The sequence below is a fragment of the Lissotriton vulgaris genome, chromosome 3_1 (assembly GCF_964263255.1).
Source record: "Lissotriton vulgaris chromosome 3_1, aLisVul1.2, whole genome shotgun sequence".
In the NCBI taxonomy this organism is placed as follows: Eukaryota; Metazoa; Chordata; class Amphibia; order Caudata; family Salamandridae; genus Lissotriton; species Lissotriton vulgaris.
The window spans coordinates 318,713,546-318,729,154 of record NC_141689.1 but is presented as its reverse complement, the minus strand read 5'-3'; the positions used below and the strand labels follow the sequence as shown (position 1 = coordinate 318,729,154).

The window sequence follows — 15,609 nt, the reverse complement described above, 5'->3', positions numbered from 1 at the left end:
CGTCTATGGTGTCTTCCAGAAGGTCTCAAAAGAGGGGTAGGTCCCCCCTTTCTGCTTCAGACGAGTCCCGTCACAAGGCCTTACCAGGGACCTCTGACAGGTCCGACAGGCCGGCTGCCCAAAAATCTCCTCACCGAGGTGAAAAGGAGAGGCAGGGTAAGCCTGAGGAACTTCCGGCCTCAAAAAAGGTGAGAGGCTTCTACAGTCTCTTCGCCTTCCTCAGAGAAAGATTGTGGGGTCAACAAGCCTTCAACCCCGACTCAGGAGGTCGCTTCAGACAAGAAGCAGAAACCGTCGACGACTAAACTCCCAGGTACGTCGTCTACGAGTGTTAAAAAGGACAGCTCTACCAAGGTTGCCTCGTCGACGGGCTCGTCGACGACGGCTGCGTCGACGCCTACACCGTCGACTGTTTTCAAGGCTCCGGAATCCTGCTCGTCGTCGACGAGGGTGACCACCTCCATGTCGACGACAATGGCTGCAAAGCTGCCGTCGACGGCGGTGTCGTCGACGAGAACGACTTCGACGACGACGATGTCGACGACGCCGGTTGCCATGTTGATGACGACGAGCTCGTCGACGGTCCCGTCGACGATTCCACCATCGTCGACGATGAGCTTCACCTCGTCGACGACGCTATCCTCGTCGACGAAGACACTTTCTATGTCTACACTTCCACTGTCGACACAGACACAGAAGACCTTCCCGTCGACGACGGCCTCGTCGACGACGGCCTCGTCGACGACGACCTCGTCGACGATGGAAATGGCGGGAAAACATGTTTTTTCACGGAAAAGGAATCAGATCACGCCAGAGATGACGTCTCCTCGCCAGGTTCAAAAGCTACCACCAACACTACTATTGGAGGATGACTCTGAGGAAGAGACTTTCAGTGAATTTGGGCAGGCCTATAGCCCTTCTGACCTCCAGGTTAAGGTGCAGGAGTTTAGCTCTGAGGAGGAGCAGATGGAACGACAGCACTATGCTCCAGAGCATTATTATGAGGAGGAACGTACTGCTACCAGGCGCGTGCCTCCACAACAACCGAGGCGTCAGTTGCCTGAGGGTATGGTGGCAATACCATCCACTTTAGTGACGGATTTACAACTTATGTTGCGGGATTACAAGCAACGTTTCCCGGCGCCTCCGGAAACCCAACATGTGCGCCCCACGACTCCTCCGCCTCAGACATTACGTCCGGTGGCAGACCATTCTTTACCCCCAAGGGAAGTGCGCTCTCAAGAGGTAGTACAGGTGCACGATACTGATGATGATGACGCTGCGTCTTCTGATGCAGACCAGCAGGCGGATCCTGATCAAGATCAACAGGCGCCATGGAATACTGCTGACCCTATAGATCCGGACAACACCGACCCGGATAATATTACTTCGCCTCCAGCGGACGTTGGAGGGTTTCACAACTTAATTGACAGGGCATCCAAAAGATTTGGTCTCCCAGGGACCACAGTGCAATCGGATTGCTTTTTGTATGACTTTAAAGAACCATTCAGAAAGTCAGTGAGGTCCATTCCAATCATTGAGCATGTCTGGTCTGAGGGCTTGAAGGCTATGCATAATCCGGCCACCGTCCTCCCGGTACTTCCGAGACTAGAAAAGAAGTATAAGGCACCGGATGGCAGTCCAGCATGTTTACTTGGCCAACCGAAACCGGATTCGGTCATTTCGCAGGCTGCCCAGAGCAAGTCTAAGAATCCTTCTACGCCGATGACTACGCCGCCGGATAAGGAGGGCAGGCGCCTAGACAATGTGGGCAAGAGGTTTTCAGCTATGGCCAGTCTCCTGGTTAGGGCAGCCAATGCGTTAGCGATTCTGGGACGCTATGATCGACAAATGTGGTGCGATCTTGCCCCATTTGTAGACGAACTGCAGGATTCGTCTAAGGAGGATGTGAAGAAGATTTTGCTCGAAGGGGAGCGGGCCTCTTCGGAAGTCATTGATGTGGCAATGGATATTGCAACCACCGCATTCCGAGCACTAGCCGGCTCGGCGGTTCTGCGACGCCAAGGGTGGCTAAAGGCCACATGGTTCAGGCAGGAGGTGCAGAATAAGATCTTGGATCTACCATATGACGGTGAGATGCTATTTGGCAAGCATGTTGATGAGGCCCTGCAAGGAATCAAAAAGGACACGGATACAGCTAAGTCCTTGGGTACATTGCAGTATCGTAAGGTGCCCTTCAGAGGAGCTAGAGGAAGAGGTTTTTCTTCTTATCGTGGAGGTAATCAAAATCGCTACTCTTCTGGATCTCAGTCCAGCCAGTCGTATAAGCCTCAATACTCTCAAAGGGGTTCTTTCTCTCGCCAGCAGCCTAAAGGACGTCAGGGGCAGCAAAGGAGAGACAACACCAGGAAACAATAGCGGCCAGGTGGCTCTTTCCACTGTTCCTGTTCCCTCATTCACATCTGTGGGGGGCAGGATTTCCCATTGCCTACACAACTGGATGATTATTACATCGGATCAGTGGGTCCTCCAGATTGTCAGAGAAGGACACACATTGGAGTTTCAAGACCTTCCTCCAACAAGAGCGCCGGATGCCTTCCCTCCAAAACATCTCAGGCTCCTTCATCTCGAAGCCCACCAGCTTTTCACCAAGGGGGCGGTAGAGCCTGTACCCCTTTCGCAGAAGGGGAAAGGGTTCTATTCCAGGTTCTTCCTGGTTCGGAAGACAAGGAACAAGTGGCGTCCAATTTTAGATCTACGGCAGCTCAACACTTATCTCGTGAAGTTGTCCTTCAGGATGGTCACTCTTCAGGACATCCTTCGTCTGCTCAATCCGGGGGATTGTATGGCGACCCTCGATTTGGAGGACGCCTACTTCCACGTTCCTATCCATCCAGCTCACAGGCAATATCTGCGCTTTACAGTGGGCAAGAGTCACTTTCAATTCAAGGTACTACCATTTGGTCTCCGGTCCGCCCCACGGATCTTCACAAAGGTTCTAGCTCCGGTGGCAGCTTTTCTCAGAAAACAAGCTATTCAGGTGTTTCCATACCTGGACGATTGGCTGCTGAAAGCTCCATCTGTTCAAGAAGCGTCCAGTGCAGTCCGGACGTGCAGGGATCTGTTCGAGCGACTAGGTCTTCGACTCAACAGGGAGAAATCGGTTTTATACCCATCCAGGTCAGCAAGGTTCCTAGGAGCCATCCTGAACACGGACAGTTGCTTAGCCCTTCCATCGGAGGAGCGCCAGACCAAACTAATGTGTTCAGCTCGTCTTCTCCAATCTCGAAAGACACTGACAGTTCGCAAGTACAAATCACTTCTCGGATCGATTTCATCTTGCATTCCTTTAGTTCCGCACTGCAGGCTCAGGATGCGTCCACTACAAGAGCAACTGGACAGACAGTGGCGGCAGGTCACAGGATCCTTCGACGACAAGGTTGTCATTACCAAGGAAATGAGAAAAGCAGGCGGCTGGTGGCTGGAAAAAGACAATCTTTCCAAGGGCTTATCGTTCCTCATTCCTCCATCTCCCCTGGTTGTAACAACGGACGCTTCCATGGAAGGATGGGGAGCGGTCCTCCAGGAGCTGAAGGTCAGCGGTCACTGGAGTCCAGTGCAACGCAAGTTCCATATCAACCTCCTGGAACTTCTCGCGATCCGCTTGGCTCTTCAAGCTTTTCTTCCGAGGATCCAAAACAGGGCAGTGCTGGTTCGTACGGACAACACTACAGCCATGCACTACATAAACAAACAGGGTGGCACAAGATCCTCCACCCTCTCCAAGGAAGCCCAAACGATATGGAATTGGTTAATACAGAACAACGTCTCCCTCTCAGCGGAACATCTAGCGGGGACACTCAATGTCAGGGCGGACGCTTTGAGTCGTCAGAGGACAGTCTCTCACGAGTGGGAACTGGATCAGACCGTTCTGGAGGAACTCTTTGCTCGATGGGGGACACCATCAATCGACCTGTTTGCGACTCCCCAGAACGCCAAATGCCTGTCCTTCGCAAGCAGGGTTCACCATCGGGAATCCTTGGGGAATGCGCTTTTGATTGCCTGGTCAGGCGCCTTTGTTTACGCCTTTCCTCCCATTCCACTGATTCCGAGGTTGGTCAGCAAACTCAAGGTGGAACCGTGCAGGATGATTTTGATCGCTCCAGCATGGCCCAGACAAGTTTGGTACTCGGAGCTTCTTCTCCTCTCTCAGGACCAGCCAGTTCTCCTGCAGCCTGTTCCAACTTTGCTAACAATGTCTCACGGTCAGGTTCTACATCCGGACTTGAAGTCCCTGCGATTGACAGCGTGGCTCCTGAGTTCAGAGAGTTCCAGGGTTTAGATCTCTCAAATGAGTGTAGAGACATTCTAGCTCAGGCTCGAGCCCCTAGTACCAACAAGACCTATCGAGCCAAATGGAAGAGATTCTGTGTTTGGTGCCAGAAGGAAGGTTTACACCCGTATACTTCTTCTCCACACAAGCTCTTGCCTTACATTCTTTCACTGGCAAAATCGGGATTGGCTCCATCGTCGATAAAGGTCCATCTGGCAGCCATATCTAGATTCAGACGTTCATCTTCAGGGCCTTCCCTATGGTCGGCCAGGATTGTCAAGCAATTCCTGAAAGGTTTATTCAGGGTTTTTCCTCCAGTCCGGCCACCTCCTCCGACCTGGCACTTGAATCTAGTTTTGTCATCCCTCATGAAAGCCCCTTTTGAACCTGTGCATAAGTCTGACCTTAAGTTTCTTTCCTGGAAAGTGGCTCTTCTCTTGGCCCTGACATCGGCTCGCAGAGTAAGCGAGATCCAGGCTTTCACGATTGAGGAACCATTCCTCCAGTTTAAAAATAATGTGCTGATTCTAAGGACGAATCCTAAATTTATCCCGAAAGTTCCTTCGGAATTCCACCTTAATGAACCCGTGGTCTTGAAACCATTTTTTCCAAAACCTTCTTCACCTGCGGAAAGAACTCTGCACTCTCTGGATATTCACAGATGCCTGAAATTCTACCTGGAGCGAACGAAGCAGTTCAGGAAATCTTCACAGCTCTTTGTTTCCTTCAGTGCTCCACGCAAGGGTTGTGCAGTTTCTAAGGCTTGTATTTCCCGTTGGATTTCCAGTGCTATACAATTTTGTCACCAGGCGGCTGGGAAACCTCTGCAGCGAGCAGTTCGTGCTCACTCTACCAGATCCATGGCTTCCTCTGCGGCGTTATTCGCAGGAGTCCCTATCAAGGACATTTGCAGGGCGGCAACGTGGAGCAGTGTCCACACCTTCACCCGCCACTATTGCCTGGATTCTTCTGTGAAGGAGGATGCAGCAGTGGGCCAAGCAGTCCTGAGGAATCTTTTCCAATAAGTCGGTGAGCTTTCCTTTCTATCCCGCCTTCCGTTGCATATTTTGTATACTGCATTATTGTCATATTTCATGATCCTATGTGTTCTGCTGTTTTTTACAGATATGTGTCACATTTTCAGGTTCAGGTATGACAAAATATGTTTTCTTTACTGCTAGTTACTCTGATACAAAGCATGGGAATCTATGAAAGTTCCAATACTGGGGCAAGAAAACAAGTTACTTACCTGTAACTTTGGTTCCCCAGTATTGGTAACTTTCATAGATTCCCATGCGCCCACCCACCTCCCCTGGGAAAGCTCACTCTTCTGATCTTGGTGGATAGCTGTATACAACGGCTACGAAAATCTGAGGCTCTGAGCTTCTCTCAGGAAGGGTCTATGGGGTGAGGCTGCTCTGATTGGCTGCTGCAGAAATTTGGTCTCTTTTACAAAAAGAGGTGGATAAGCTACAAAATGAGATGAGGCCTAGGCCTATTTTTTCACTTTGTGCTTACTACTATAGTTTTTTACTATTTACCGAGGCTCCCATTCCGACGACGGGGAATGATACAAAGCATGGGAATCTATGAAAGTTACCAATACTGGGGAACCAAAGTTACAGGTAAGTAACTTGTTTTCTTCCTCTTGTTTCCTTAAATACTCCATGTATTTCTATTCCTGTTTCCTCGCCTACAGCCCGTTTTTTGCTCAACTGCCAAGACTGTTTTTGGTATGTGCAACCATTGATGATGTAAAGCGCTCCGATACCCTTGGGTTAAGCTAGCGCTATATAAAACCTTCAAAATAAATAAAATGTCTAATTGGTTGTATTATTTAACTTGTGGAACATTTTCTCTCCCTTCCCTATTTTGCTTGGAGTTTACCAGGGCCCCATTCTGTGACACATAATTTTCTGCATCCGCCCTTCTCCACTACCTCTTCCTTAAATGTGTTGTTACATTCTATGGAGAAGATGGTAAAATCTACAATTTCTTCTCCTTTCTTATTAGATTATTTTAATCCGTTTCTCTTCAGTGAAATTCCTGGATATCTTCCCAGTCTTTGCAGTTGAATCATACTAGAAAATAAGACCTTTATTCCCTGCCTCTACACACTATAGTTATTTACTTCCTTGTATCTTTGTACATTATTCTATGGTTGAAACCTTGTTTTGCAGCATGAATCTTTCTGGATTCACTATGCTGTGCATAATTTCGTGGTCGGTCTAGTGGTTGGGTCCAGAATCGTAGTATTTTTTTTCAGTATTTTTTTTTTTCGTAGCCCAGGTGGGTGCCGACGTCCCAGCTTTTGGTGTCCTTTCTAGGACGTCGGTACGCTTCCTACGGAATTTCTCACCTTTGGGCGCCATCTTGAGATTCTTTTTTCCGCCGTTGGGTCTGGATCGTCACCGAGAGGTTCCAGAGTTTTTGGAGAAAAGCAGAAGATAAAGACAGAAAACCACCCAAAAAAATTGGAGAATACATCTCGCAATCAAGACCACTGAACCGGGATGACTAAGAAGGAGAACAGCGAATACTTCGGCAGAGAATGTGCACACAGGGGGCCCCCTGAGCGCAGGCATGAACAAAACCTTTTAAATTCTGCTGAAATTGCCACCACAAATACGCGCAGAAGGACCAGCACCCGGTTTGCAACCTCTACCTGCCGGTCGACCACGAGAGCAAGGATACGCCTGCTCGGTTTTTACCCTGAAGACGTTCAGGGTAAGAGAAAGACAGAGGAGAGCCAACTACAACATGCAAGGCGAGGTCAACCTCCGTCGCTCCGGGGCTTGGGCCTCTCCAGTGGGGAAGAGGACAACATCACCGAGGGACCAGATAACTACACGGTCGTAGAGACCAATACGAAAACCACAAAGGAGGTAAGAGATGTCGACCCCTAAGACCCCGACAGACTCTCGAAAATCAGTCAGACTCTCGAAAAACTGAGTAAGTCCTCGAAAGGAGCACTGGCGCCGAAACATTTGACGGACATAGCTGCATCCAGGGACAAACAGCCCAGCGGATCCTTCGAAAGGACTCTGTCGGCGAAAACACAATACAAGCCTAGGTCGTCTAAGCACGTCCCCGAAAAGGCACGCTCAACGCTGAAGGAAAAGGACCCGAAGGCAGCTTCGACATCGAAGAGATTGTCTGAAACCCTCGACACCGAACAGGCCGCCAAGATGGAGAGATAAAAGAGAAGGCTCGACGCCCAAATGGACCGCATCCTGCAAAGGAAAAAGGAATTCTACGAACGGATGAAAAGGTTCACCATCCCGTCGAAGCAGACCATGATATTTGAGGACGAAGAGGAGTTTGACACCGAAGAGCCGCCGAAAACTCCGGAGCCCCAGGAACACCAAGAGGAAGAGGGCCTATACTATTACGAGGGAGAAGGCGAGGAAGACCAGCAAAAAAGTTTGGGCTTGGCATCCTCTGTGGCGCAGGACCTCTACGCCGAAAGCCCGGAAGAGGCTGTAGAAACGTATCCTTCGAGGCCTTCGCCGCCAGATGACATTGACATCTACAATATGGTCATTAGGAATGCGGCAGCAGCATATGAGGTGAAACTGGAGGAAGAGAAACCAAAAGCCTGCTTCCGCTTACATACTCTGCTCCCCACTCAAACTAGGAGTCAATTCCTCCCCATTCTCCCAAGTGTCCTGACCCAGGGAAAGGAAGCTTTCAAGGAACCATCAAGCTGCAGGTCTGTCACACCTAGGACAGAGAAGAAGTACAAACATTCCTCTAAGGATCCACCATACATCCATGGATCCGTCACAGCTGACTCCATCATTGCAGCAACAGCCAGAAAGAGGGCCAACATTCCCACAAACTCACGCCCACCTCTTGACAAGGAAAGTAAAAGGTTAGACCTCACTGGAAGGAAAATAGAGAGGAATGCAGCAATCCACTGGCTCATTGCCAACTCTAATGCCCTATTCAACAGGCATACGTACCAGCATTGGGAGGAGGTCGGACAGCTACTCAAACACCTTCCATGAACAATATCAACAGAGAGCAACACACCTGGTGGAGGAAGGCAAGAACATGGCTAACTCATGCCTAAAATCAGCCCTGGATGCGGCAGACCCATTCAGCAAGCTCAAGATGATTGGGGTTACAGAAAGAAGGCATGCCTGGCTGAGGATCTCAGGTTTCAAGCCGAAAGTCCAGAATAATATTCTGAACACACCCTTCAATGGAGAAACAATGTTCAGAGCGCCAGTAAATGAGAAACTGACGCAACTTAAGAAGGAAAATGAAACTGCAAGGTCCATGGGAGCGTTGCAATTAAGAGGAATGAGAAGGAGCACCCCGACACGGAGACCAAACGGAAGGAGGAAACCAGCCGGAAAAGTCACATCAGACATTCCAGCAGAACTACCAGAGCAACAACCAAGCGCAGCAGGGCCAGCAACAGCAATCCTGGCAATACCAGCCTAGGGGCCAGTCCTTTCGCTGGAGGGCGAATGGATGAGGACAAACAAGAAGTGGGGGGGGGGCCAGCAGACCACCTCCAAGTGACTCCGCTCCACCAAACCTGCCCACCCACACAACACCTCTAGGGGAAGGGCACAACAAAATAAGCAAAAAAAGTTTTACACACACTCAAATCGGGGATCAACTAACATGTAACACCAGTAGGAGGCAGCCTAAAAGACTACTTCCAGGAGTGGAAGAAACACCATACAGAGCAAGGTGTTCCCCAGCGACAAGAGAACACTTGCCCTGCTGAAGTAGACACGTCAATAACAGAAGAAGCGAGCTCTGACAATGAGGACAGCTAGCAAGATCATGGGGATGATGGCGTCCTGCATACACCTAGTCCCCAATATACGACTCCACATGAGACCATTCCAGGAATAGCTCCAACAACAATGGTCACAAGCTACAGGGAGTTGGAAAGATCTAGTGGGTTAAACGCACGCAGTGCAAGAGGAAATAGCGTGGTGGAACGAGGAGAACATAACAAGGGGGAAGCCTTTAACACCACCAAACCCAACCGTGACCATCACCACAGATGCATCCCAGAGGGGATGGGAAGCACACATGAACCAACTCAAGGTGTGGGGTTTGTGGACTCTAACAGATGCGATCAAGCATGTCAACTACCTGGAACTAAAGACCGTGTTCCTTGCCCTAAAAGCCTTCCAGAAACAACTGTACAAGCAGATAGTGTTGATACAAACCGACAACACAACAACAATGTTCTACATCAACAAACTGGGAGGAACACAATCGGTTGCACTATCCAATCTAGCGCAGGAGATATGGAGATGGGTCATCCTCTAGAAATAGACCTCCTGGCTATACACCTACCAGGAAAGGACAACGTGGAGGCAGACCGGCTCAGCAGACAGACAGACAGCATCCCATGAGTGGGAGCTCAATGCACAGGAAACGCAAAGCTATTCAAGAAGTGGGAGACACCAAAAATAGACCTATGCCCTATGGAAAACATCTGCCTACGCTTTTCCCCCCGATACCACTGATACACAGGGTACTCAGCAAATGCAGAACCAGCAACATAGCACTGATTCTGGTGGCACCACAGTGGGCCAGGCAGTCCTGGTTCTCTCAAATAGTGGAGATGGCGCAGGGACCACCCCACAAGTTCGCAAAAAGAAAAGATTAGCTCTCCATGCAAAATGGGGAGGTACTTCACCCAGAGCCAGAGAGCCGCTGCATGGCTCCTAAAGACGTAGAGTTTGCACACCTAAAACTCCCAGAGAGCACAATGGTGGAGCTACAGGAGTCAAGGAGACCTACCTCACGGAGGTACTATGTGGCGAAATGGAAAAGATTCACACAATGGTGCATCAGGGAAAAACTACACAAGAAAATGACCAAGGAATCAACTGTGATAAAATATTAACACACCTGCTAAAAACAAACCTAACCTCTACCTCGCTGAGAGTACACCTAGCAGCGATCGTAGCCTACACAAGATGGAAGACGGGAAAGAACTTCTTTACATCCCAAGTAGTAAAGCGATTCCTGGAAGGGGTTAAAAGGATTGCCTCACCAAAAAGGATGCTGCCACCGGCATGGAACCTTAATTTAGCTCCAACAGAGCTTATAGAAGCGCCTTTTGAACCCATCCATAAGGCCTCACTAAAAATTCTCACAATGAAGACAGCCTTTCTAGTAGCAATCACCTCACTACGAAGGGTAAGCGAGCTACAAGCGCTGACGTTACAGGAACCCTACATTCAAATACACAATGACAGGGGGGGGGGGGGGGGGGGTAATGAGAACGGGCCCACACTTTATGCCAAAGGTGGTGTCAAGGTTTCATATGAACCAAACAATACAGATACCAAGTTTCTTTCAGAAACCTTCCACAAGCGCGGAGAGAGCACTGCACATTCTGGACGCTAGAAGGGCAGTAATGCAATACATGGAAAACTAAAGAGCACATGAAAACAAAGCAGTTCTTTGTGTCCTTCACAAGCAGTTTCCTGGGAAGACCAGTAACAAAGGGCACCAATCGCATGATGGATCGCACAAACTATACAATTCTGCCACAAGCAGGCAGGTCAAGAACTACTAGGAGGGGCACAAGCCCACTCTACCAGGAAAAAGGGAGCAACAATAGCCTTCCTGGCTAACACACCCATCAAGACATATGCCTGGCGGCAACATGGGCTTCAGTGCACACGTTCACTAAGCACTATTGTGTGGACATACAAATGAACAAGGAAGCACAAGTAGGACAGAAGGTGTTTCAACATATATTCAACAACCAACGCTCCTCTTCCACCCAACCGCCACAAATATAACAAACCACTACAAAGTCTATGCACAGCATAGTGAAGCCAGATAGATTCACGCTGTAAAACGAATATAGTTTCTTACCTGTCGGTGTAGTTTTGCAGCTTGAAGATCTTTCTGGCTTCACTAGCGAACCCACTCACCTCCGCCAGAAAGATGAGGCAGGAGGAGGAGGAAATACAAAGACAATATACAATCAGACACTTTAAAGAGACAAATCTGGATTTCCTTTACAATAAGGAAGAACTTGAAAAGATTGGAAAAGGAGGAACAAACATGACACAAAAACAAGAAAAAAAGAATTAGAAGATGACGCCCAAAGGTGGGAGCTTCTGCAGGAAGCGTGCTGATGTCACAGGAAGGACACCAAAAGGTGGCACCTCGACGCCCACCTGGGCTACGCAAAGAAAAAAAATACTACGATTCTGGACCCAACCACTAGACAGTGTAATAATGCACAGCATAGTGAATACAGAAAGATCTTCAAGCTGCAAAACTACACTGACAGGTAAGAAACTATTTGTTGTCATCTATAACCTTATTCTACTCACTTTTCACCCCATCTCCAGAGGACTCTCGAATCTATAAATTTCATCACTAACTGAAAAGATGAGCCCATGTATTCATTTCTAGAAAAACAAACCCCTTGTTCTCATGGTATCTGCAGTGCTAGGAAGTAAGAATTCTATAGTGACTTGGCATTTGTGTTGGCATGGCTTTCTCTACTGTGTAATGTTTAGTGTGGATGATACTACGAAAATTTGATGATCGCAGGGTACCAGAATATGTTCACCAAAACATTGTCCGACAGGAATATTGTGTCCTAAATATTGTTTACCAAAGTATCCCGCCTCATTCTATTTAATGATAGAAAATCGACATCAAAATATACAATATTTTTGTTATCTATATCCATAATATTTCTTTTAGAAGATGTTTTACTTAAAACCATTCTGACCTGACTGGTGATGATTCATGGAATGTTTGTTTGTGCTGGACTAAGTCTGGCAGTGATTTACAGCTGGAGGTGGTAGACTTGTCTCTTATAGGTCCTGTACACAATCTTTATTAAGCGTTGTTTGCCTGATTGTAATTTAAGGATTGGCATTTTGTCTTCCAGATTATTGAAGAAGATGCGGCTCTTGTTGAAATTGGTCCTCGCTTCGTTTTGAATCTGATAAAGATTTTCCAAGGCAGCTTTGGGGGGCCAACTTTGTATGAAAACCCACATTATCAGTCTCCAAACATGGTAAACCCCTTTTAGCCATGTGAATCCTGACTTGAACCCCTGCATCTCAGCCTTTAGAGGCTGATGAAATGAGCACATTTAAGTAGAAAGCACCTATAGAAATGTTAGGTTGAAATGCATATGTAAATGGACAGCATTGTTAACACTTTGAGCCAAATGGAGTAAATTGATATTGTTCCATATTAGCTCAAATGTGAAGGCTACTGTACGTGATGGGCAATTATAAAATGTAGCCACTTTCCCTTCTAAAATAGTTTGTACGTTCCCTTTGAACATCTCTTTATAACACAGTTATAAATAATGTCCTATAATGCAGAATTGATATGTGCATCACATGGATGAAAGCTGTGATGTCGCGAGCTGTGTGTGCATTCGAAGTGCGTTATTGCTCGTCTAGTTGTCTTGTGAAAGCGTAGGAAATGTGGACATTGAATGCATGAGGACGCTTGGGAGAAGCTTGGTAATGGGTCAGGTGTGAGGACGACCTGGGCAGCTTTCCGTACAGTGAGTAAAAAAAAAATGGCGTTTTTATTCACCATCATAATCCACTGCGTTTTTTTTTTGTTTTTTTTAACAATTTGACTCATTAAAAGATTGTCATCCGGCAGGAGCAGTACAAAGTTAGTTCACAAATTAGATGTGAGAGCATGAGCAGCATAATTAACAACTACATAAGGTGCTCGTTGACAAAACCATGCCTCTATCGGACATGCTGGTTTTATAAAAAATCTTACGTCGGTCTCTGTATCAGGTAATGCTGGTCTCTTGTCCCACATGCTGCTTTGAGCTTTATGGTAACAAAGAAGTGTTAGTTTAATTTCCCATGTGGTTTTTGACTATATTTGTACTTACGTTTTACTGAGATCTCTTGCATTACAAAGTGCTGATTGGTGGATTCCTCAATGTTTATTTATTGTTGCTGGTTACTGCTCGATATGGGAGCTTGAGAATAACTCCAACAAGATAAATATTAACCCTTACGTTGATTTATCAGCCAAGTTGCATATGACATTGGAATGTCTGTGTGTAACAAAACAATATGCTGAAAGTGACCCAGAGTACTTCCCAAAGACTGAGATCAATATAGGCATTCCATCTGTCACCTTTCTGGGCTGTCATTGATAGTCACTGTAGATAGGTGCCTTCCCCAATTCTCTTTTCCTTCAACGTAAGATGTTATCATGGAGCTTATTGAAAAATTGCTCTCTCTCCGCACAAAAGGTGATAGTGCCATAATTCCATAAAATTGTGTAGGAAACAGCTTTTTATGACCAGTGTTGAAATGTCTTTTTCTGAAAATGATCTTAAATTAAATTTATATGTTCAAAATATAATTTTATGCATGTATTTTTTTATTTTTAGAGTGTTTTTCTTTTAAATACATAAGTTAAAGTATGTCTCTAACATATTTGTTGTTTGCTTTCCTTAGCATCGCCGGTTGATACGCTTGGCCACAGCAGCTAAATTCAAAGAGAAACAGCAAATGAAGGACTTGCAAAAATTGAGACAGAGTGAAGGAAAAGCAATTATTCCAGCAGATCCCACAGAGGACGTCTTCAAAACCTTTGCTGAGGAGAAGCCAGTGCAGATAGAGACCAGTCCCCCAGAGAAGCCGCTCAAACCAAAGAAAAAAGGCAAAGAATTCAAGCGACAGAGGATGGTGATGAAAAAAAAGAACAATGCTTGATCCCAAAAGACTATTGGAAGAACACTTGGGAAATTAGATGGATTCTTACAGTTGGGTCTTTAAATCTAGAATGTCAGCCGAAGCTTTTTTTGTACGAGTATGGATGTTTTTATGCACTGAGATGGTATAGAGTGCAAAGTTGGGATCAAGCCTAGATGGATCTTGATTCCTTCATGGTTTTTAACAGTTAAATTGCAATCTATAACTAACTTTGAAGAAGCCAATCTGTAAATATTCTATGCTTAAGCACATTGTGCATACAATGTCCCTAGGGCATCTTGAAGGTTTGCACTTTCTCAGTCAGTTGATATTGTTTTCTCCCATTTACTCACACTTCGCCCCAAGGCATTCAACCACACTGTGGGCTTGTGTGCAGCTGACTCCTAGTCCCGCCCACTTCCAGAGGCTACTAGTTTCAATATTCGTTTCACAATGGAGTGTTATTCCTGTCCATCTGTTTAAATATGGTCAGTATTAACCCCTTCCATGCTGATGACGAACCCCAGCCGTCATGCACTACGGCGCTCGTGTGCTGATGACGGCTGGGGTTCGTCACGGCACGCCCCTGTTCGTGCTGTTTACAGCACACCAGGGGAATCGCGGCTGCATGGAAAGGGTTACATCCTAAAAACTGTTCAAGTTTGTAATTCAAGAAAAGCTGAGTAATACTACTGTTTTCCATATTAGAGCAATACCAATATAAGCAGAAAATAATAAATAAGGTTTTGCAAAGCTCCTGCTCATTGCTGACAATCCCGTTCGTCCTCTAAATTATGTACTAGAAACATTCACGATATTACAGGTTTTATTAAGAATGTTACTTATGCAAATAATGCACCCAGGAGTATGTTACACTTTGAAAGTACCTGTTTACATTTATTATGTTCGACTGGTGGTTTAGTGTGATGCCACCAAGGTGATCTCAGGGTATCTAGCTTACTTGCATAGGAATAACCACTTTTGGCCATTAAGTAAAGAAAAAGGGGTTTTGGAAATGAAATACATGGAGAGAAAAGAACAAAGAGACGGCGAGAAAGTAAATTCGTAACAATCGCTCCTTCAGGTATGAGCAAATTGAGTAAATAGGAATCTGGGATCTTCATAGCAGAGTGTATATACCACAGTTTTCACATTAGTTAATGGGCTCTCACGCTCCCAAGTTCGACATAACAAAGAATTATTGGTTTTTTTCTGATTTACAAACACATCTAACATGACTGGTTCAGCGTGAAGTTAATACCAAGGATAGTTAAACTATTTATGCTATCATACTGCCAAAAACTCAGGCTTTTACTTTTGTCTACATTTCCTGTCTCTGTTGCCGATTTCCAACCAGTGTTACTCTGTTGCAGGAGTGGAAACTGCATCTCTCATTAAAGGCAAAGTTAGTGTGAGTGGTACTGTACATACATACACTGCATAAATATCCTGCACCTTCTGTTGGCCAGGTGTGACACCTCATTAGGTCTTTTTTTTAATGTTTGGCACAGTGAGGCTTCAGCACCAATTTAAAAGCAATGACAGAGAAGGTCTAGTTTTTTATTTTCTCCTTGTGTGTAGTGAGTGTCTTGTTTCCAATCTGGCAATGTCCTGGCT

At 46.4% G+C, this 15,609-nt stretch overlaps 2 protein-coding genes across 2 annotated transcripts in view; both read left to right on the top strand.

Annotated features, from left to right (window-relative positions):
- The window catches only part of BRIX1 (biogenesis of ribosomes BRX1), a 75,772-nt gene extending 61,006 nt beyond the window's left edge, over positions 1 to 14,766 (top strand). The window contains exons 9-11 of the mRNA XM_086960514.1: positions 12,198 to 12,326; positions 13,756 to 14,484; positions 14,629 to 14,766. Of these exons, the coding sequence (XP_086816640.1) occupies positions 12,198 to 12,326; positions 13,756 to 14,013 (387 nt within the window). The 3' untranslated portion in view covers positions 14,014 to 14,484; positions 14,629 to 14,766. The remainder of the gene's footprint in view (positions 1 to 12,197; positions 12,327 to 13,755; positions 14,485 to 14,628) is intronic.
- Positions 7,383 to 11,376, top strand: LOC147726387 (uncharacterized). The gene is made up of 2 exons (XM_086962931.1): positions 7,383 to 9,307; positions 9,903 to 11,376. The coding sequence occupies exon 1, from the start codon at positions 7,516 to 7,518 to the stop codon at positions 8,302 to 8,304; it is 789 nt and encodes a 262-aa protein (XP_086819057.1). The 5' UTR covers positions 7,383 to 7,515; the 3' UTR covers positions 8,305 to 9,307; positions 9,903 to 11,376.
- Positions 14,767 to 15,609: the final 843 nt, after the last annotated feature.

Excerpts from the sequence above, each read along its gene's own strand:
- LOC147726387 (XM_086962931.1), top strand. The coding sequence starts at position 7,516 with ATGGACCGCATCCTGCAAAGGAAAAAGGAATTCTACGAACGGATGAAA.